The sequence below is a fragment of the Dipteris shenzhenensis genome, chromosome 18, assembly GCF_047967505.1.
Source record: "Dipteris shenzhenensis isolate YYH24624 ecotype China chromosome 18, Dip_SZ_1.0, whole genome shotgun sequence".
Taxonomy (NCBI): domain Eukaryota; kingdom Viridiplantae; phylum Streptophyta; class Polypodiopsida; order Gleicheniales; family Dipteridaceae; genus Dipteris; species Dipteris shenzhenensis.
The window spans coordinates 35,007,637-35,031,303 of record NC_141613.1 but is presented as its reverse complement, the minus strand read 5'-3'; the positions used below and the strand labels follow the sequence as shown (position 1 = coordinate 35,031,303).

General features: G+C 40.7%; 1 protein-coding gene across 1 annotated transcript in view; it reads left to right on the top strand.

The window, feature by feature from the left end:
- The window catches only part of LOC147891159 (nucleolar-like protein), a 30,967-nt gene extending 20,344 nt beyond the window's left edge, over positions 1 to 10,623 (top strand). The window contains exons 3-4 of the mRNA XM_087389964.1: positions 10,082 to 10,203; positions 10,291 to 10,623. Of these exons, the coding sequence (XP_087246090.1) occupies positions 10,082 to 10,203; positions 10,291 to 10,392 (224 nt within the window). The 3' untranslated portion in view covers positions 10,393 to 10,623. The remainder of the gene's footprint in view (positions 1 to 10,081; positions 10,204 to 10,290) is intronic.
- Positions 10,624 to 23,667: the final 13,044 nt, after the last annotated feature.

The window sequence follows — 23,667 nt, the reverse complement described above, 5'->3', positions numbered from 1 at the left end:
AAATGACTCTTCTCACTCCAATGGTATTGATAGGCTGTTTTTGCATCCTATCTTCTCAAAAAATCACATCATTGCTCCTCACAATCTTGTGAGATTCAGGGTCCCACAACCTGTAACCCATCTCTCCATTGTCACCATACCCAAGAAAGATACACTTGCGTGACTTTGGGTCTAATTTGCTGCGTATTTCCCTTCTGACATGCATAAAGGCCTGGCAGCCAAACACCTTGAGATGTTTGTAAGAGGGTGTCTTTCCTGACCACACCTCCTCAGGTACCTTCAAATCCAAGGCCCTGTTGGGTGACCTATTGATGAGATGTACTGCTGTCTTAACAGCTTCTGCCCAAAAACCATGGGTCAATCTTGCTTGTGAGAGCATGCTAAGAGTCCTCTCTTGAATGGTCCTATTTGCCCCTTCAGCCACGCCATTTTGTGGAGGATTGTAGGGAGCGGGCAACTCCCTCTTTATCCCCTTCTCATCACAAAATGTAGTAAATTCCCTTGAGAGGTATTCCCCTCCATTATCAAACCTGAGGCATTTAAGCTTCTTTCCTGTTTGATTCTCAACAAGTGCCAACCAAGTCTTGAAGACTTTGAACACATCACTCTTATGCTTAATGGGATAGACCCATATCTTCCTGGATGCATCATCAATAAAAGTGACAAAATACTTGGCACCGCCCAAAGAAAGGTTGGGCATTTCACATACATCTGTATGTACCAAAGTTAGGACTTCTTGCTTAACATTTCCAGCCTTTTTATGGGCTGATTGCTTATGTTTGCCATAAATACAATGATCACATGCTGAAAAATCAGAAAAATTAAGTCTTGGCAAGTAACCCAAAGAAGACAATACTTTCATTCCTTTTTGGCTTATATGGCCCAACCGGCTATGCCACAATGAAGTGTGTGGCTGCTCGGTCACATGGATTACATTAGCATCAACACCCTCAACATACAATGGATACAAGGTGCCTGATTTGCAGCCCTTGGCCACAACCATATTTCCCTTAAGCACCTTCCACATAGAATGACCAATTGGGTGAGATACCCTGCATCATCAAGCTGCCCAGTGGATATCAAGCTCTTCCTGAGCTGTGGCACATGTCTCACATTGTGCAATACAAATTCAGAACCATTTGGGAATTTTAGATGCACATCCCCAATGCCAACAACGTCACAGGCATAATCATTCCCAAGTTTCACGCATCCTTTCTTCCCTGCATCATACGAAGCAAACCATTGCTCATGAGGAGTAACATGATAGGATGCACCTGAGTCTAATAGCCAATCCTGTGCATACGAGCCATCATTGGCCACAAGAAAAGAACTATCACCAGAGGAGGCAACAAGCATGACATCGTCATTATCTTCATCACTGCTAATCACTGCATTGAGCTCCTCAAGCTTAGCCTTGCCCTTGGTGTCTTTGGCATCTCTTTTCGCATCTTTGTCCTCTTCTTTTCTTTCCTTATCCTTGCCTTTGTTTTTCAGCTGAAAACAGTCCCTTTTAATATGCCCCTTCTTATGGCAGTAGTGGCATTCAAGGTCCTTCCTAGGACGGGACTGACTGCGAGATTTCCCTTTATTTTGGTTTTCCCCTCTATTTTGCTGCCTACCTCTGCCCACAGCCAATGCACTTGCATTCTTATTTTCACTGCTATTCTTACGCCTCACCTCTTCCTGCAGAAGAGCGCTTTCCACATCTTGGCATGACAATCCTGTGAAGGCAAGGGCTGAATTGCTTATGGCTGTAGCAAAAGTATCCCACCTGTCAGGGAGGGTACTCAAGAGAAAAATGGCTTTCACCTCATCATCAAAATTCATTTTTTGATTTGTGAGTTGGCTGAATATAGAGTGAAACTCATTGAGGTGAAGTGAGAGGGCTGTCCCCTCTTTCATGCTTAGTTTCATGAGCCTCTTCAACCAAAACACTTTACTAGCTGCACTCTGACTCTCGAAAAGGGACTCAAGTTTTTTCCATATGCTGTAAGCGGTGGCTTCATTCTCTACATTGAAGTAGATCTTCTTAGAGATGGTCAAAAGAAAGGTACTCTTGGCCTTCTCATTCATGGTTTCCCACTGAAGGTCACTAACTTCATCGGGCTTGATCCCTTTATACTTGATAGGCATATTTTGATCTTTCTGGACCAACACATTGTATATTTGCTTCTTCCAATAAGAGAAATTTGCATTCCCCTCCAACTTCTCGATGTTCCAATAGTTGCCTTCGTTGCTTGAAGACATGATGATAAGCCCAAATAGAAGCAAATAAATACACCTAAGGCACAGAGAGCCTCAAAGTCACGTGCTGTGACTAAATGCAATGTTGTCCACTCTCCAAAACTGTAAAAAAAACAGTGCACGAGATTAGCGAGGTCACGACCCACGAAGGGCGTAGAACAGCAGCGGAACGCGACCCAACGAAAAAAAAGAACGCGTAGGGCAGTCAGAATAAAACGTGTCCGTATCAGAACTTCCTCGTCGTGCACGTTGTACGGAACGTACGGACCTTGACGCTGTAGCGTCCGTATCAGAACTTCCTCGTCGTGCACGTTGTACGGAACATACGGGCCTTGACGCTGTACGGATGAAGCCACTAGTATGATACGGGAAGTAGACGGGGAACTTCTGGGCTGAGGGTGAGGACGGAGGATAGAGATGATGAGCCAAAGCTCTGATACCAGTTGAAGCGAAAGCGAGTGGAGGAGAGCAAGACCAAGACCACAAGAGTGGTGGGTGTGAATCAAGAAGCGAGGGCACACCACAACCCTCAAGAATATATTAGGATAGACACTTAGGTGGAACCGGTTCGGAGTGAACCGTGTTCACACTATAACCTGTAACAAAAAAGTGTACATGAGGTGGCACAGGGCCTTAACCCCAACACTGACTGAGAATAGAAACTGAGTAAGAAAGATCCGGACGAGTGTGAATGAGTCAGAGCAGCTTGCCAACAACCTGACGATAGAGATGTTCATCAAAGGGAGGAGACTCCAAGTCTTTTGAGAGCTTGACTGTGGGATCCAAGGGAGTGGCAGCTAGCCTAGGCTCGTGGGGAATGATCTGATCAAGGAGTTGAAGAGCATATTTCTGTTGAGAAACAAAGATACCACCAGAATGTATGATATAGGCTGTGGTAAAAATGGAGGCAGTGGTAGTGGAAGAAGCTGTCCGGGTAGAGCGTCGAGGACCGGGAGGAGGAAGTTCTAAGGGAACAATCCCGGAATCCTTCATAGTTTGTCGATACCAGCGTGGCAGCGGGTCGTGAGAAGAGGATCGAGGAACGGGAGAAGCAATGGGTGGAGAGAAAGAAGTTTCGGGCGGAGAGAAAGAAGTTTCGGGGGGACAGAAAGAGGTTTCGGAGGGAACGAGAGGAGGTGCAAATAGAGGATTGGTAGCCATAGAAGGCCTCAAAAGGCGTCATGTTCGGGATGGGCTGAGTAGGGCAACGATTAAGGAGATAGACAGAAGTATTCACAGCTTCTGGCCAGAGACGTTCAGGCAACTTGGCCGCAAAAAACATGGAACGTGCCATGTTCATGACTATGCGCTGTCTCCGTTCGACACGAGCATTTTGGAAGGGCGAATTGGGAGATGTAAGATGGCATTGGATACCATGCTCGTGAAGGAAGTGAGTGAATTCATGGGAAATGAATTCACCACCATTATCACTACGAGCAATCCCAATAGGCTTCCCCATTTGATTCATGACCAATCGAGCCCAAGTAGCAAAGAAGGAAAAAGTGCCAGATTTCTCTTTCATGAAGAACACCCATTGATATCGAGAGTAATCATCCACAATTAAGAAGAAATATTGTGAGCCATTCAATGAAGGAACATGAGATTTGCCACTAATATCGAGGTGGATTAGACGCAATATCTCACTGGCTCGAGAAGTGGAATGAGAAGGAAAAGGAGTTCGGCTTTCTTTGCCTAATTGGCAAGGACGGCAAATATCTTTGGCTCGCGATAATTTAGGTAGGCCATCAACCAGATGATTTTGAGACATTTCATATAAAGAGTCATAGGACAAATCTCCCAGACGATAATGCCACAATCGTTCTGTGTCAGTTGGATCTTTCAGGGTAGCAAGACCATGAAGCCGATGAAACTCAGAGCCAGTATTGGAGGGAGTCTCAAGAAATTGTGTTATGAGGTACAAACCATGAGGTTGGGCTTCGCCCTGAGCTAAAAGGAGTCCCGATGTCTCATCTATGATTTCGACATGCATCTTTGTAAATAGCACTGCGCGGCCAAGAAGGCAAAGTTGATGGACGGAAAGAAGATCGACCCCTAATTGGGGGACATAAAACACTTGATCCAACTGAGCAAGATTGGGGCCTTTGTCGGTATCAAATGTGATTGAACCAACGCCACGAATAGGAGCGACAGAGTTATTGCCACAACGGACTCCCCCTGTTGCCGGTTGGCGAGAAATGAAGAGATCATGATGAGGGGTCATATGATGAGTGGCTCCACTATCCACAATCCAAGGGGCTTTAGGGCCACATGGAAGAGTATGAAATGCTGATCCAGATATGGATGGGGAGGAGTTAAGCTCGGTGATATGGATCAAGGCTTGAGAAGTGAAGTCTAGAGAATCTCTAGTGGACCGGTCAGACAGGCCTTCGGGAGTGATGAAAGGAGGGGATGGGGTGAAATGATTAGTGACATGGCCCTGTGGTCTCCAAAGGCCAGCGTTAGGTGAAGGAGGACCACTCCTAGGGCACCAACAAGGTGGCAGAGGAGTCGTGGTGGGGGGCTGTGGGAGAATGCCTTTAGCTTTGGAGCGACATTCGTCATCAACACGCCCAACTTTCTGGCAATGCTGACAAAACCGGTTCTTTTTGGGAAGGTTGTGCCAGGCGGGTTTAATACCAGAGGAGTTATTGGAGTCAGGAGTGGGAGAGGGCTTCCCGGGGCTGAGTTGATCTTTTTGAATCCCGGAGAGAAGAGCCCCCTCTGAAGCAGGAACACTATGTTTTTGGTGGACCTGAGAGTAGAGACGAGCATAACGCAAGAGTTGACATTCGAACTCATAAAAAGTAGGAAGGGAGGGTTGAGAAATGATTTGCTGCATAAAACTAAAATACTTGGGCGGGAGTTTGTTCAAAAAGAAAGTAACTTGGTCATCCTCGGATTTGGGAGGACCAGTTGTGGCAAATTGGGCAATTAACCGCCGGTAGTCTGCCAGTTTGACCTTGAGATCATCGTCAACAGTGATCTGAAATTGCTGGAGATCGTGGTCAAGATTGATGCGACGAGTACGATCTCGGGCTGCATAGCGGTCAGTGAGATGTGCCCATCGCTCAGAGGCAAGGTCAAAATGCTGTAATTGAGAGTGAAATTCAGGCAAAAGACCTTGCATGATTTCGACAATGGCAGTGGCATTACGATGTCGCCACGAGCGAACTACTTGATCAGGATAAACATGAGGATCGGGTTGCGGTTCAGTACCTTGAACGAGTTCCCATAGGTCTTGAGAATCAAGCTTATGGTGCATGAGATTTGACCATGTGGTATAATTAGACCCGTTAAAACGAGTCATATCAGTAAAAGCATGTTTGGCTGTTGTAGAGACAGGGTGAGAGGAAGAAAGGGAATGATAGGGAGAAGCAACCGGTGGATGCATGAGAGGACTTAGAACAGGGGCGGAGTGAGAAGGAGGGAGAGGCGGCACCACCGGAGAAACAAAAGGATTTGGAGAAGGCCCTGAGGGGGAGGGATAAACATGAGAGGCGGGATACGACATGAGAGGGGAAAAAGGGGCAGCGGGAGAGATAGAGAGAAATAAACTATAGGAGCCCAGTGGCATGGGAGAAGATGGAGGATGAGAAGCCACTGGAGGAAAGATGGCAGCGGAAGATATGAGAGGGATGGGAGGGAAAGAAGAATGAGAACCGAAAGCAAACTCATTGTCTGACGCATTTCTCCTTTCTCGTCTACGAGTGTTCACATGCATGTATGGATCTGTGTCCTCGTGATTACTCGTTCCTATGCCTTGCATAACAGACGGAGTTGCACCAAGGGAATAGGGCAACATACCTTGCACTGATTCTTGTGGGATAGGCATTGTCGAATAACCCATTGTCCTCATGCCGGCCTATCCTCTTTCGTCAGGGTATACTTGTTCTTCGTCGGCACCGAACTTGAGATGTTGCTCAGCTTCTTCTGAGTTGAATAGAGGTCCTTGTTGACGTATCGGAAGAAAACGTGGAGAAGAAGAAGCACGAGGTGTGCGGGTACCTGCTTCAAGTTCCTTCCATTTCTGAAATTCAGCAAATTCTTCAAAGAGTTTGGAGAGGTATTCATCACCTTCGATCCTTGCAGACTCTCTCTCAACATATGACGAGGGTGGTGGTTGAATAGAGGTCGATTCGGGCTGAGATCGCTTCGGGGAAGAAGGAGAAGACATCTTCAGTTGATGATCTATCTTCCAAGCTTTCCAGGTCAAGGCTCAGGTGTCGATAGGCACACCTTGCTCTGATACCATATAAAGAAAGTTCTTGGAGACAAATAAAACAATACTGAAGACTAATGATAGCTGAAGAAGAAATATATATCACCAAAGGAACTCAATACAAGATAAGAAATATCTGAGAAAGAAACTGTGGAGGGAGCAAACAGCAGTCCTCCAGAACAGCCAACTGAAGTGGGCTCTGCACTAGCTCCACTAGCTGGAACTGAACCAGATCTGGGTCAGTAACCTATTGCCAGAAGAGCAAAGGTTTGCTGCAGATCTGGGGAAAATAATACAGCAGCAGTAGAGATATAAGACGATGCTGATCTGGAGCAGCAGCAGGAGAGGATGATGGAGCTGAAGCAGAGGAGGCAGAGATGCTGAAGCTGAGGCAGAGGAGGCAGAGATGTTGAAGCGGAAGCAGGAGTGGAGGCAGAGGATGCTCTGCTGGAGAGGATGCAGGAGTGGAGGCAGAGGAAGCAGAGGCAGCAGCAATACTGGAGCGCAGGTGTGCAGCAGCCTGTTCCAGAAAAGGTGAGTTAAGTAGCCAGGGAGCTACAGCCTTTTATAGGCCTGACCTATCTGGTCGGCCAGATCTGGTCGGTTAGGTCGGCCAGTTCTGGTCAGCCAGTTATGGCCTTTTTGGCCATTTATTTGGCCCTGACCTTGGTGTTTGGAGATTTGCCAGTTTTGGCCTTTCTGGCCAGTTGTTTGGCCCTGGCCTCTGCATTTGGAGATTGCCTGTCTTAACATATAAAGAAAGATTGTCTGCACCAATTCCAAGGAGACTGTCTTCATGGGTGATACCCGATTGTACATAGAGGCCAAATGGTCCCGAACCCCTTTGGTCAGTGCCATATGTTTCACTGATTGATCACGTGAGGTGTGCCAGTTCAGGAACAAGAAGGAGGGTACACGGGCATTGACATGATCCCATAACTGTGCCAAGGTTTCCTCCTCCTTCTGGACTAGCAGGTCAAGGTCCTCCTTTGGATCTGGCCATGGAACTCCAACTAAAGTGAAATCAGCCAAGTCATAAGACTGCAACACAGACTCCATCATTTCCTTCCAAATGCCGTAGTTGTTCCTGTCTAACTGATGGTCCACTGGGAATGTGAGGCCGGGGATCTTCACAGGCTTCTCAGCCATCTCAACCAAATCTGCCATCCCAGGGGGGTGAACTTGCTCTTGTGAAGGGAGTGTGGGTAGGAGACAAATGAAGAAAAGGCTGCTTGTGCTTGCAAGGTGGCTGTCCTGTGAATCCCGCTTCTCATTATCCAGTACAGTCTGATGAGCAGCAAATACCTTCAGTCCCAAGCGCTCTCTCTGTGTCCAAGGCTTCAAACTACCTCGTGCTCTGATATCATAAGGAATGTAGTGGAATAACTGTGAAAAAGAGAGCATGAATGTGGAGAGAATGCAAGAGACACGTGCTGGGACTTCTGCTTTATTCATTGGAGAAAACCCGCTTTAAAATTGGAGTACAACAAAGGGCAGATTAGCCGTATTTATAGGCTGGTAGGGGGGGCCTCTGGTGGACAGGCAGACTGGCCTGACCTGGTTGGCTGGTCGGTTGACTCAACCTGCTGGTTGGCTGGCCTGACTGGCCCCAGCCAGTGCTCCAAAGGCTGGCCACACACAGCCGATACCAGTTCACTTCCAGCCACTAACTCCAGGCCCTAACTCCAGCCCATGTATCCTGTCAAAGCGCCCCAACTACTAGCAGAAAGAAGAGAAATCTATTATCTGCAGGTGGGCACACCCACAATAACAGCCCTCACTCCCTATGGTACAGACAGGAGATGAACGGAATTCTAACAGCACTAGCCTAGTCTCACCAATTAACATCAAGATATGCACTGATGCCCTCTCTGAATAGGGGGGGCTCCCAACTATGTGACCATGCTGTGTGCAGATTCCTGAAACAACAGATTTCCACACAAACAATCAATCTATACACATGAAAATAGCATCTGGAATATGCTAAATTGAGGAATATCAAAATGTCTTAAGGCAGTGTAACCAGATGCTACAATATGTCCGTGTCTCTCTTACGAGAGAGTACTGAATGAATTTTGTAAGACTTCAATTCTGCTGAGATGCTGTTAATGCAGGTGGTCTCTATTTTTTGTTCTCTCTTTCTGCATTTTTCATGACAATAGGTGCTCTCGCTCGGCTGGTTTCTGCTTTGGGTCGCATAATCTGGAATGGGTTTGGCATAATCATGCTACCCTTTGCCATGAGGTGTGGATTGCTCTTGGAAATGGACAAGTCTTTGTTTCTGTTATTGACATGGCTTATTGTCGCTGATACTTTTTGATGCCCATAAGCATGATCTTTGACGTCAGCTCTTTGCTCTCTTCTCTTTCTGAAGTAAAATGCCCACTAGCTGTCAAATGATAGTAGCCAAAACACCTTTCATAAGGATGCTCAAATGAGTAGTTTAAGTTTTGGATGACCTCAGAAGAATGTCGAGAGTGATCATTCTCTAGACGTCTTCTCTCATACCAATCAATGGCTCTTGAAGGTGCTTGATTTTTGCGGTATGCTCTGCAGCTCTGTTACCTCTAGGCTTAAAAGCTGAAAAAGTAAATGCAGCCTTCCTTTTAATCTCAAGCGTCTGTGAGAGCCATGCTCCTAATAAGGATTCAACTTTATGAAAGAGAGTTAATGGATGAGGATTTGGGATCCACCTTTGTATAAATGGATGCTCAAGTATGTGTGGGTGTGTGGATTTGTATGTGTGTTTATACTATGGTCTACCCCCACTGTTGGGCGCTGATGATGTCATAGTAGCTAGTCCATGCCATGCGTGATGGAGTTTATGGTTTTCAACCTTACGAGTGACTATCATGAGACTGAAACTGCACAATGTGGTGTTTTTAGAGGATGAGTTTGGGCATGTTCCTGGATTCATCTAGATATATGTCAGAACAGAAGCATAGGGACCAAGTGTGATGTGAATGGATTAGGGGATCGGGGGGAGGCAGTTGTGGGTTAGATTGGTTATAACCTTGTGTGTGACTGTTATGATGTTGAGAGCTGAACTTATCGCTTCTGTCTAATAAGGCGTTGGGCCATGGAAAGATAGATGCAACAGGTAAGAGGCCCCTTCTCTCTCTCTCTCTCTCTCTCTCTCTCTCTCTCCCCTTTTCCCAAGGTGCCCTGGGCCCCCCCCCCTCTCTCTCTCTCTCACACACACACAAACACACATACACCCACACCTTTTGCCAAGTGTCCCTGGTCCCTCTTGTTCCCTTGATCAGCTGGAGGTCACTATTTGTTGGGTTTGCTCCCTTCATCAGCTGGAGTTCAGGGAGACTTCTCTTTTGTAAAGATGCAACACTTTTTATAAATTAAGAAACAGCTAATTCGAATTTCTCAATTGATTGATCATATGCCCTTATCTAGGGGTGAGCTTTTCAAATTTCTGCTTAGATGCATGGATAGTTCCTTAATTGTTTCTTGTATTTTAGTCGTTGTCTGAGTTCCCTTTATTCTGTGGGTGGAAAGGGTCTGACGTGTGACTTTTTTTTGGTGAATTGGATGTTTTGAGTTCGATCTTTGGAAAATCAAGACTCAGACTCTTGTAGCTCCTAATATTTCTTGGTGTGCCAGACTTGAAAGCTGCTTTAGGGAAAAAAAGGCGAGACGGTCAACATGCTCCTCTACAAAGGCTTACTAAGATGCAGAGGGTTTATGTTAGCCGCCTCATTTTGAAGCACCATGATGATTATCAGGTTAGATGTTGGAAGCTTGTTTTGGTACCTTGGTTTGATCGTCATCCTTGTCACTTTTAATGTCAATAACATCTAGATTTCTTGCAGGCAATGTCTGGGGACATGAAACTGAACAAGATGCAACACCCACCAGCAGCTTTAGAAAAGCTATGCAAGCGCTTTCTTGCATATGAGAGCTTATCTTCATAGCAGCTGGCTGATTTGCAATGACCGACATGCTTAACTCGCTTCTATTTGGCCTCAACTTCAATAGAATTGTTTGAGAGCTTTAAACGAAATGCTATGTAAGGGCAGAAAGGTTAAGAGGGTCTTATTGTTCTTGGCTGTTCTGCAAATGTAACAGGACCTTTCCTCACTATAAAGAACAGTATCAAAGCTGCCTTGGACATATGTCCACAATTAGTGCGATTAATATCTAATTCTAGTCAAGCCTTTTGAATCTTAAAGGTTTAGGATTTAGTTTGGCATTTCTAATGATTAATGTATGCAAATTTATGATTGGGGAGAGCATGTTTGCATGTGGTTTATAAGGCTGTTTTGAAATTGGCAGTTGCGTGGTGCCTTTTGCACAACATGTGTTCTCCATTTGCTGATATTGAGCATCTCTCTCTCTCTCTCTCTCTCTCTCTCTCTCTCTCTCTCTCTCTCTCTCTGCTTTATCATGGCTCATCGGCATTGAGCATCTCTCTCTCTCTCTCTCTCTCTCTCTCTCTCTCGTTTTAGAGCCATTGCCAAGTGAGCTCCTATTCTCTGCTCAATTGTTTGGTGCAGTTGGTCCCATAGACAGCATGCATAGGTCTAGTCACTCAGATAGATAGTTGACCGACTGGTAGATGACTAGGGGCTCTCCCTTGTTTTGTCTTTTTGGGTTTTTCTTCTCTTGCAGGGCGTGATGTGTCTTATTTTTCCTCGTCATAGATATCAACCTTGGGTATGGGTGCTTGTTTAGTGGCCCTACCCTTAGGTTTCATTGTATTTGGATTTTTTTCAATCTTAGAGACCCTTTGGTTTTTTGTAGTTGTTAATAAACACACACACACACACACACTCTCTCTCTCTCTCTCTCTCTCTCTCTCTCTCTCTCATGATTTGGAGTTGGCGAAAGTGCTTAGATAATCTAGCTACTAGGGGCAACACACCACTTAAGATAGAAGAATTTATTGCAATTTCGGCAAGTGAATCATGGGCGAAATCTTCACAAGGTGATTCGCACGTTCGCTAATACGGCAAGAACATATATCTAGATGAAGGAACATGCCCAAACTCATCCTTTGAAACATAACATAAAGTGCAATTTCAATCTCATGACAATCACTCACAAGGTTTAAAACCAAGTTACTATGATGCTCTATTTGTCCTTTTGCACTTGCCCTCGACTACTATAATTGTTCCCCCTCAATGTTCAATCTCGCCTCCCAAACTTGAAGGGGGCTTGCCTTGCTTACAATCCCAATCCTAGTTGCCAATAGGCATTCCTATATGTTGCCTTTCACCAACTAGTAGCCCCTAAGGAGCACTAGTAGGCCAAACAGGCAAACATAAATTGTGCTAGCACGTCCACACATCTCGGGGGTCTTCATCTACACCACGGATCCCTACACCTCTATTGACAATCACTCACAAGGTTTAAAACCAAGTTACTATGATCCTCTATTTGTCCTTCCGCACTTGCCCTCAACTACTACGATTGTTCCCCCTCAGTGTTCAGTCTTGCCTCCCAAACTTGAAGGGGGCTTGCCTTGCTTACAATCCCAATCCCAGTTGTTGCTAATAGGCATTCCTATTATGTTGCATCCCACCAACTAGTAGCCCCTAAGGAGCACTAGTAGCCCAAAGAGGCTAACATAATTTGTGCTAGCACGTCCACGCATCTCGGGGGTCTTCATCAACACCATGGATCCCTACATCTCCATTGATCTCCCCCTTCAAGTCCCTCTTACTCCCACAAATCTCTAATGTCTCTCTAAAACAAAGCAAGACTTGAAAAAAGACTCACTTTTTTCTCTTTGTGGAAAAATCAGCCCAAAATTTGACTAAAATGAGCATCATTTGAGGAGGCCTTTTGAAAATCTCACCCCCTCAAATATGAGGACTATACACATACACAACACACACGAAGAGTGATAAGTGGAGATTTTGAGGGTTGTGGATTTTCATCAATGGAACCCAACAGAGTTGGCATTCCATCCTTTTTTTGGGGTCCTCAAGGTGCCTCCTTTTTTTTTGTCTTTGCATAAGTTAGGAGGATATTTCCCTACTTGCAAGATGATGAAAAGTACGAGAAGGAGAGTGATGAAGGCTTTGGAAGAGGTATTCAAGAAGTTGCCCTTTCCAATGAATAGGGACAAAAATGTGAGATTTCAGTGTTGCATGTAGAGAATGGATAGCAAGGTAGACTCACTTGATGCAACTAGAAAAGAGAATGAACGGATCAAAAACATGTTGGGGATTAAATTTCAACCATTAAGGCAATTTTGCTTGAAGTGTAAGAAATAAAACAAGCCAGCTTGATGGCACAAGGTTCGATGGGGATTTTTCTTTTTCAACCATTCCCAATGCAGTAGAAAAGCATGCTGCACAAATAAGATGCCATGTTTCCTATCATCTGAAATGTAGAAATGGTAAGTGTGTTGCACGGACCTAGACTTCTATGAGTCAGCAAGCAGATTGGCATCAGTCTCGTAGAAGAATCAAGCCAATGACTGTACATGATATGCATAAGAATTGTTATCTGCTTGTTGTACCAGTGAGCACTTTGTATCTCATATCGTTCTTGAAATGAATAATTCTCAGCAAAATCTATGACAGAGACAATAGTGTCATGTAGAAAATTGGCAAAGCACATCCTGAACTGCTTATCTTGCTAGCTAGCCGTGAAATTGTGAAGCACATATTTTGGGATGGATTGAACCACGTGACCTATAAGCTCCCTTGGCTGAGTTCTCTTATGCAATAGTTGGCATGCTTATGAGCCATATAGCAAAGCAAGTTCATGGAAAAAGAAACAATTCAAAATTGTAAAAATAGTGTTTGATTTATTAAAAGATCTTTGCACATGCACAAATTGCACATTTTTTACTTCTTCCATTTTAGGTGAATCTAGATACCTATACCAACAACTATCAATGTTTTAAGACCACCATGCAATAGTCCCACTAGTTTGGATTCCAAATTTTCAATTCGTTTTGATTTTCAACAAATAAAAAAAAAGTTATGGAGCGTGCCCTCAAATGGGTAAGCAAAACTTTAGCACAACACTGGAGGCCTGTTAATCCATGCCTAACATTCTCATTTAGGTGTGTCCTTGGGTTGAGGAGAAAATCATGTAGTGTAGTTTTTAATGATTACTTGGTTGCATATATGTATAGAATAAAATTTTGATGTTTTTAAATAAATTGCTATATCCTAGAGTCTTGAGGATGCATGCTTCACATGCAACATAGCACTTGTAATGCTTTAATAGTCTCATTCCAAATCATTATTCTATATTGGTCTCATGTCCAAGTTTGGAATGTGTACTACAACTTGAAGACAAAGTTTGTCGAATTCTGTTGAGCAATGCATAAGTTATGGGTCATGCAAGATACCTATATACAAAAAATTCCCTGAACCTCACCAAAAATGGCTACACCCAACCAAATAATGACCCTCCACTACCATGCAAGATATGGATGCCCATTTGTCACCTATGATAACTCTAGTCTCATTTGTGCCTTTGCCTTCACTAGCTGAACAAAGTGCATCTACTCCTCTAAAGCATCTAAGAAAAAAGGGAAGGATGCACATTCACAAAAGATTCACGAGTTACGATAGGAGAAGAATGCAATTCCTGACATCTGAGGCTCAGTTAAACGAGACGTGCACTATTGTGTGTTGTATTTAAAATTATTTGGGGAGATTAGGTGTGAGAAAGTTGAAAGTGGTGAGGACGCATGAGGAACAAGATTATTACTTGAATGCAACAATCACCCCCCTGAAGAATGAGCAGGTGGAGTATCGTTTAGGGAGTATGAAATTTTGTAGATCAGTCTTTAAAAGCATTCATAGCTTTGGGAATGAAAGGCTTGCACGTGTACAAAAGAGAACAAAATGTTTTAGGAATCCATGTCTAATTGGGCCTATTGGACATATGGCAGTATCATGGATGGAAAGCTATTTTGCTTCGAATGCATAAGTGCATCCCACAAGAGGAAAATTGCACTTGATGGATAATTACACAAGATTTGAGGTTTTCACACTCAATAAGGAGGAGATGTCAGAGAGCAATGAGCAGTTTGCTAGCTATAGTCATTTCAATAGATTATGGAAGAACTTCTTCAATAATGTGAAGATTTCCAAAAAAATGAGAATGACGGTATGTAGTGTATGAAAAAGAGCAAAAACCTCAAGTGAATGAGGTAATAGGGTATTTTACGTGTACAATTAGATTTTCTAAAACATTTGGGTGTGTGTTATTTCTAATAATTGAGTGTTTTGACGTGCAATTCAAATCAATCGTGCTCTTAAGTACCATAGAGAGCAATAGCTCCAAGAACAATCAAATTTGGCAAAGCATAAAAGAAAGTGCTTGAAGAATCCCAAAAAGTATCTTGGTCTCTTTATCACAAAAGGTATCATAAAAGTATCTTGGTATCTTGAAGAATTCCAAAAAGTATCTTGGTATCTTGAAGAATCCCAAAAAGTATCTTGGTCTCATGTATCACAAAAGGTTCCAAGCTGAGGTGTTTTTTGCCTATCCAAATTTGCATGATGATGCAAATCCAACAATCACACTAACTCATCACATTCTCACATCATAGGAAGGCCCCCTTCCAAGAACCCTATATATCTTGCTTGACAATACAACAAGAGAAAACAAAAACCACACGTCTTGAATACCTGTGCATGCTTGTGGATAAGGAAGTTGTTGATAAGATAAAAGTTGGATTTCTCTTAGTTGGTCATACTCACAATCAAATTGATCAAATGTTTAGTACATTCTCCAAGAGGCTTGGAAGAAATGTTGCATTCACTTGGAAGAGATGATGGATCTTGTGAAAGAGTCTTATACTCCATGGCTTGAAGTTCGTCACTTGAAAGAGACTTAGGATTTTAGGAGATTTATTTAAGGTGGACCAGGTGATGAATGTTGTATCAAGAGATTGAATGGCTTGAGCTTACATAAGAAATTTCTCATAAGGAATGAAGAAGATCAAAGAACATATCTATATCGTAACAATATATAGAGAAGGCAAAAATGTACTCTAGAAGTACATACAATGGAATGTGGTGGAATACTTTCTTTGAAGAAAAAGCCCTCATCCTTTAATGGCTTCCAGAGTAGCACTACTAATTTGTGCAATGATTTTGTATGGCCAACAACTTTTCCTCCTTTAGAACAAGTTACACAACCTTAGAGTCTATCACTTGAGGTTGAAGCTTTAATCAACATACTTGCACGAGAGATGTATCTTGGTGCACCAATCTTGTCAAAGTTGAGAAGAGGTCACTGAAATGTGGGTACTAGGTTCTATCCAAGATTTGAAGGTTGGATCTATGATTGCAACTCTTTCTCAAGAGGACCCTCTTGGGAATCCATTATGGATTGCAAAAGTGATACAAATTCAAAAGTCTATGTTGCAAGGCATGTAACTTGCATTGTTGTGCAATGGTTTAGGGCTATGCATGCTAATCCATTGAAAGGGAAATATGCTCTAGAAATAGTTTCATGTCCAAAAATAAAAGGGCAAGAAGGGGTACCAAAAACCAACCATGATTGGATGTTCTTAATCTTGGAGAAGTAGACATACTTATTTATGATTTTCAACTTACAAATGATGGATGCCTAGGGAAGAAGACAATAGATATCCTCTTTGAGAAAGTTCCATCCTATGCGACACATCTTGTTGGATCCTCCTCCTCTACACTCACACAATTGAAAATGGAATAGGCACTAGGTCTTCACAGGGATAGTGTGGAGAAGGACGGATCATCCACTTCTAGATCATCATCAAATCATGACAATGGCCATAATAATGATGAAGTTGTAGGTGTTGGTTCAAATGAGGATGCACTTGTAGAGTGAGACGGCTTTTGGTTATGTTGGAATCTCCTAGTGTTCATCCTTTTTTTAGTATCATATGAAGAAATTGCCCAATTTTTCAATTCCTTTAATAAAGTTAGCAAACCATAAGGACTATGCATTGTGTTTTTTAAAATTATATAAATTTTGACACATTTAAAATTGCTAAGAAAAATACACCTAAATTTAGGACTTTTTATGTATATTTCTTTTTCCATAGTGACATTGTGTAATAGTGTTTTTAATTATGATAAAAAAAGTATCAAAAATTTCTTTTGAAAAAGGAATATTTCATTGAGTTCTCATTTGTGTGCAATGTTACCCACTTTATACACAATAGTGTTAGATCACAAAAGAATCTATATCCGTGTACTAATACTCCACACAAGTGTATTTTTAGTCCATGTTACCCTCCAATGGAGATGGGGTGCGTCTAAAAGTAGGAAAAGTTATTACATTCAGATCCATGCCATCAATGGTGATGCACATAGACTCTCTTGATATCTGAAATAGCTTCCTCCCTCTAAGAAGCATACACTATTCTAGCATCTTGCACATGACGTAAAGGATTGCTCTCCACATTAGATATTTTCCTTGAGGTTTCTCACATTTACCATGTTCAATGGCATTTTTCAATTCATGATATGTCTTGCATTTTTTCATTCTTTTCTTCGATGGCGTCTTCACATTGCAAAATTGTCCACGCCAAATTTTGTAAAAAGTAGCTCTAGAAATTTCTCTCCCTTCTCTATCTTGTAATGTTCTGTTAGTGGGACTCTAGCACAACCTTCTTTGTCATTCCTAGAGGAACATGGCATTGGCACATGATACTTCCATCTGGCATTGTTTGTGGAAGATGAGGTTGTAGCAATGCATTGTCTTAAAAGATTTGCTTTAAAGTTGTGGCTGCATTCAAGGTGATTCTTTGTCCTTTGAACTTGCATACATTTCTGTGAACTCTATGAATCACTTCATCTTTAACCTCTGCCCATATGCCCCAGTAGGTACCATGTGATAATCCACTTAATTGGTATCCTCAGTTATAAATGACTAGTCCATTAACTATTGGCATCAATGAAGGTTTGGATAGCGTTATCTTTAAGCTGCCTTCAAGTTGTCTAAGGAAGCAAGAAAACTCTTGAAGAAGATGATTATGTCTATTTGGCCTTGTCTTACCCTAAATACTTACATGTATAGCCTCACAATCCTCCTTTGTAACTCTTCTAAGGCAAAGTTTCTTACCGCATACTTTCATTATAGTTTCTTGTATATTTTATTAGGATAGCATTGCATGACTCTTGGGTTTTGGAATTAGTGCTATGATTCATCGCCTCTTAACACTTACATACTTTCTTTTTAAGCCTAATAGCTTTCTTTTCCTATTGGATGTGACATCGATGTCCATTTCAAATTGCATTTCTCTTGCATCTTCATTTGTAAAGTCAAATGTTGGATGGCCTTGATAACTATGTGACAATTTGTAATACCTTGGAAATGGCAATCTTTTAGATAAGTTCATTGAAGCCAATATTTTGAATCCAAAAGCATATGATTGAGTATGTCATTGAGTTAGTTCCATTTTTATGCAAACATCAAGTCTATTTGTATCACAAATAGGTGTTGGTCCGGTATTTATACCCTCATGACCAATGTTACTAATGTCTAAATCAATCCAAGTCCCACAAATGACATCTATGTCTTGCACCCCAGTCAAAAATTCATGGCCAATGTCATTATTATCATCAATCCCATTTATTGCATCACTTGTCCCACAAATGGCATCGATATCCACTATTTCAATAAGTACTTCATGATTAATATCATTAAATCTATCATTGACTCTTGATATTGCATCACTTGTCCCACAAATAGCATCAATATCCTCTATTCCAATAAGTACTTCATGATCAATAACACTAAATTTACCATTTATCCCTATTACTACATTCCTTATCCCACAAACAACATCAATATCCTCAATTTCAGTAGGTACTTCATGACCAATATCATTGCTCTCTATTAGCACATAACTTATTCCACCAACTCCTTGCCCTTGTGATCTCAAATGTTTAGATTCGGTGCCCTTTAAATGTCACCTTCCATTATTTTGGTAGTACATTAGACTGGTGTCATCAATCATATTGAAAGATAATTTTTTAGGCCCATGGGATTTCATGAATGCTACCCCCCAAGTGATAGTATTCTGCACTTGTAACTATGATTCACCACAATCCATTGTACTTTGAAAAATTCCTTCACTTGTCAGCTTAATAATCTTGATCATGCAAAGTATATTGTGAATATATCCCAACCATGTGAGTTTCATTCAATAGGCCTTCCAGTGCATGGAAGTTGTCATGAATTGTTGTTGCGGACATTATGAAATTGTAGTGTAAATGATGGAATGGTCAAACCAATAAACCTAATTTATATCATTTTTCTTGTTCGATTGTTTGTCTATTGTCCATATGTGGTCTTAGTAGGATCCGTATATTGTTGTAAGTGTTTCGATTAGTTGTTGTAAATTGTTTGATTGCATAAGGGAGTTTAGTGACGATGATCCTTTTGTTCTGTTAATAATGTAGTCAATGTTGAAGTCTCTTGTTATGTACGTTTCTATTTTATTTGTAATTTTTGAAAGTATTGTTTGTAATGTTGTACAAAGGTTTGTAGTATTTGGACGTGGTGATTTGTAAAGATTTATTATTGCTTGCATTAGTCTTGTTGCAGAGCGATGAATTGTAAGTAATATCTTGACACCATTGTCTATGAAGAATTTGCTAGATATCAATGTTATGTCTTTGTTGTAGTATGTAGTAGCAATTACAAGTCCCATGTTGTTGCATATAACTTTGTATCCTGGCAATTTGATTTTGTTTAGATTGTGTTCATGTGTTTCTTGCAAGCTAAGGTATGTTGCAGACAACAAGCTAGGACAAGTTAAGATGTCATCTTTGCAAGTATTGAATGATCTTGTGTTGAGTGATTGCAAGCTTAGTATGTTATTGGGGGGCAAAGAGAAGTCTACTTATTTTGTTTTCCATTTTGCATGTGTTTTTAGTCTTTCAATTTCTTGCATTGCATTTTTGTCAACTTTCATGTTTGAGTAGGAAATCAAACAAGCTCCCACCATGGAAATATGGTGTAATGGACCAGATTTTGCTGGAATAACTCACACAAGCACTGGATGCACTACCTGCATTGCCCATTCTCTTCACGCTTCACATCTACGTGTACTAATGATGCCCTTGTACTACTTGCCAACATACCACCTACGTTGAATGAACCCTAGAGAACCTATTAAACGAATCTTGTACATGGTTCCATATCCTCTAGATCCAATCATCTCTCCTTGAAAAATCTCTCGCTTTGTGAGAGTGCAAAGATAAGTCACATCTCCTATATGACTAGCACGATGTTGTAATCTTTGTGCGGCACCTCTAAGCACCGTGCCTCTTAGAATTGTAGTGTCAATATATGCCGATAGTTTGTGTCAGTATACACCCACACAAATACCAAGGCACATTTTTTAATACTTACACCGACAATTTTTTGATGCTTTGTCCGCCGAAAAAAAAAAATTTCGTCGGTATAGGTGTCAAAAACTTATATATACCTTGTAGTGAGCCTACATTAGTTCTTAAAGGATGTGAGAGTTAATATGCATCTACACATACACTAAAATGTATCCCATACAAATAAATCACGAGGCCAATTGCAAACCATATATTGATATATACAATTGATGTTTGATGTGTTATTGCACTAAAGCAATATCTATGTAAGAATATGATGACTATATTTGATAAACTAATGATACACTTGATTATACGATTCAAATATAATAATTGTATGATTTACATCTAGGAGGATGAAGGAACATCTACATGAGCGACACAAAATTCAAAAAAATTTGCCGAGATAATGTAGCCTAAGATAGATGAACTTGTTGCCCTGCTTGAGTGGTATTAAGATGTGAACTCAAATAGGTTAAATAATCAATTCCCATGACTCGGTCCCATCATTGTATCACCAGGTGTGACTTTTGTTAGAAAGATTAAGTATAGAGTAATATCCATATGTATTGATATAAAAATCTCCATACTTTCAATGAATCCATGTATATTATAGAGGACAAGTAACAAAAAACATTGGTTTATTTGAGAGCTTGTCTCATAAATAACGTTACAATTTTGTTAAGAGTGGTGTGACTTATGGTATGTTAATGTGTCTCTTGGCAACATGAATCAATATGAGTACATATATATACATATAGAGAGAGAGTGTGGATGAAATCAATATAGATATAAATGCTTCACAAATCAATATAAGTACATATATGTATAGACAGAGAGAGAGAGAGAGAGAGAGAGAGAGAGAGAGAGAGTAGAGATATAGATACTTCACAAGAGAGAGAGAGAGAGAGAGAGAGTAGAGATATAGATACTTCACAATAAGTCTACATGTAGCATATACATGCAAGATGGAAAGAGATATCCATTTATATCCCCAACTTCATATAGAAATGGCAAGCATTGAGAAAAAATAATAAGTTGTATCAGAAGTGATAGTTTGTTTGGACTGATAGATAATGTGAAGGTCTTGTTATAACAACAACTAGCCTAGATAGCCTCATTTACTTTGATTTCTCTTACATGATACAAGTCTCCTTGTTTACTTATTTCATGTCCTTGGTATTTTCTGGGATAGAAGTAGGCTAATGTGGGTTAGCATAGTAGAAAGAGGCTAATGGACTATATGTAGCTTGTCCTCTCTCTCTCTCTCTCTCTCTCTCTCTCTATAGAAGATGCTATATAAAGAGCTTGCTATATGAAGAGAGGGCTATAAATAGAGAATTCTATGTATAGAGCCTACTATATATAGAGAGATGTATTGATTATTCATGGGGAGGTTCCAAAAGCAAGAGCCATATAGACAATAATTTAAAAAACAAACAATTAGAGACCTAAAATCAAGAGTCAAATATATTATTATCTTGTTGCAAAAGTCTATGATACTAATAAGAGCTTAACAAAAGTAGCATTTGCTAAAATTGTTACATGAAGGAAAATTTGATGAAGAGAAAACATGCACCTGGTTTCAAATCCACCAATTGCAAACCTGATTCTGATGTTAAACAAGAGCGAAGCAATAATTTTGTTTTAAGTTGCTTTCATATAGGGCAGATTTACCAAAAAGCAATCCTTGTCTGATATAGCCAAAATCAGAGAGTAAGCCATATCTTTGCATACCGCAGTGGAATAGCCTCATGTTGGGTCCAAAAATAGGCCTGGTTTGCAAGACAACACGGGCAAATTTACCAAAAAGCATCATATGAAAAATTCAACATGCTATGATGGAGGCAATCCCTCACTGGTATAGCCAAAATCAGAGAGCGAGAAATATATTTTGCATCTAACATCAGAATTCCTTCATGTTGAATCTTAAAATTCTTGGAATAGGTCTGGTCTACAAGACAACACGAGTAGATTTGGCAAAAGGCATCATATACAAAAGTCAACATACTATAAGGGAGGTAGTCCCTTTCTGATATAGTCAAAATTAGAGAGTGAGCCATATCTTTTGCATTTCACGATGAAATACCCTCATTTTTTGTCTTAAAATTCTTGGAATAGGCCTGGTGTGCAAGACTTCACAAGAAGATTTACCAAAAATCATCATATGCAAAATTCAATGTGCTATTATGGAGGCAATCATAGCTCTCATACCACGTTGAAAGGAGAGGGAGAGAGGAGTGAGACAAAAGATTTCTCCCAGAAGAAGTAAGTGTATTCATGTATCATTGACATATATATAGTTGAGGACTGGGTTGAGGTAGGGCGAGCTATGTATAACTCTAACAATCCTTAAGACCTTATTCTTCTCCCCAAAGATATGTCACATTATTGGGTACAATAAGCTCTTTGTTGTCAATCCAAATATGATGGAGAGCATGTGACCGAGCATCTTAAAAGTTGGATATAGATATTGATACTCATCCCTAGGAATTGTAACTCATAGTTTCTTGGAATATTAGGATAGTATCAATGGCTAGGATATTATTGAAGCTTATGAAGAATTACGTAGCTCAAACTTTACCTCTTACTGAATCGCTAAAAAATCTAAGAGATTTGAATTTTGAATAGCGAATCCCAAAATAGGGGCATTTGGACAAATGAAGCTAAGGCTCAAAAAGTGCCAATATTAGTTTCTCCATATTATGAAAAATAGTTCTTGTATTCAGAGTAGAAAGAGTGAAGGCTACTGCATGTTGTCTAACCCAGTGTGTATGTCTAAAGATGTTTGACTCAATGGTATTCCATAGTAGAAAGCTACTCCTTGGCCCAGTCAGGGTATATTTGAGTAGAGATATTGTGTTTATCAATTATATATGATACACAAAAACTAAGGCACTACATTCTTAAATCCAAATTTATCTTCTTTGTTGAGACAAATGGTGCATAAGTTGATGATGAATAAGTTGCAGCCTTTGGATCATTTGATAAGGTGGATTACTATTTTGGAAGAATTTATTCCTACAAATTGCAATCAATGCTAGAATGTTGGACCAAAGGTAATGCTTTGACTGTAGACGATTTAGAAGATTAGGAGCACCTAATTTCACAACGCCATCTAAAAGAGAATACCTAATTTGGCATGGTGAAGATCTTTTAGAATTTATCTTATCCCTGAATGATATGAATTTTATTGTTGAATACTTGTTGATGCATGAAGTTCCTCATCATTTCAATTGAAATCAAAGGAGGAAGGTTATTATCTAGTCCTAACAATTCAATGGTATTGGGGAACCCCTCTCTAAGAAGGGCCTTATATCAAAGTCATGCTACTAATCATGGAATATACCTTTGATGTACTACAAGAATCACATGACTCATCCTATAGAGGGCATTTTGCTAGCTAGGATGCAATGAAAAAATCCTATTGGGTAGGTATTAATGGACAATGCTAGTAAAAGATAGCTTTATGCATTTGAAGACTTGTGATGCATGTCAATGAGTAGGTAGGTCAAACCATTGGACTTAACATTTAATCTCAATATTGACACTTTTATCTTACGATGTTAGGCCTAATGCCTTAGCCTTCTCCTTGAGAAATGTTATTTTCTAGTTGTCACCAAGTGGAAAGAAGTAATAGTGATGGCCAAGAATGATGCTACTATTGTAGCAAAGTTATTTTTTCGATTGGATTATTTGTCTATTTAGATTGCTAATGAAATAGTCATGGATCAAGGCACTCATTTTATGAATGCATTGATAGAATCGATCATGGAAAGAAATTCTATCACATGCATGGGGCAACTCCTTATAATCCCAAGGCAAATGGTCAAGTAGAAATTAGTAATGAAGCCTTTGGAGCCATCTTGTGAAAATTTGTTATTGTTT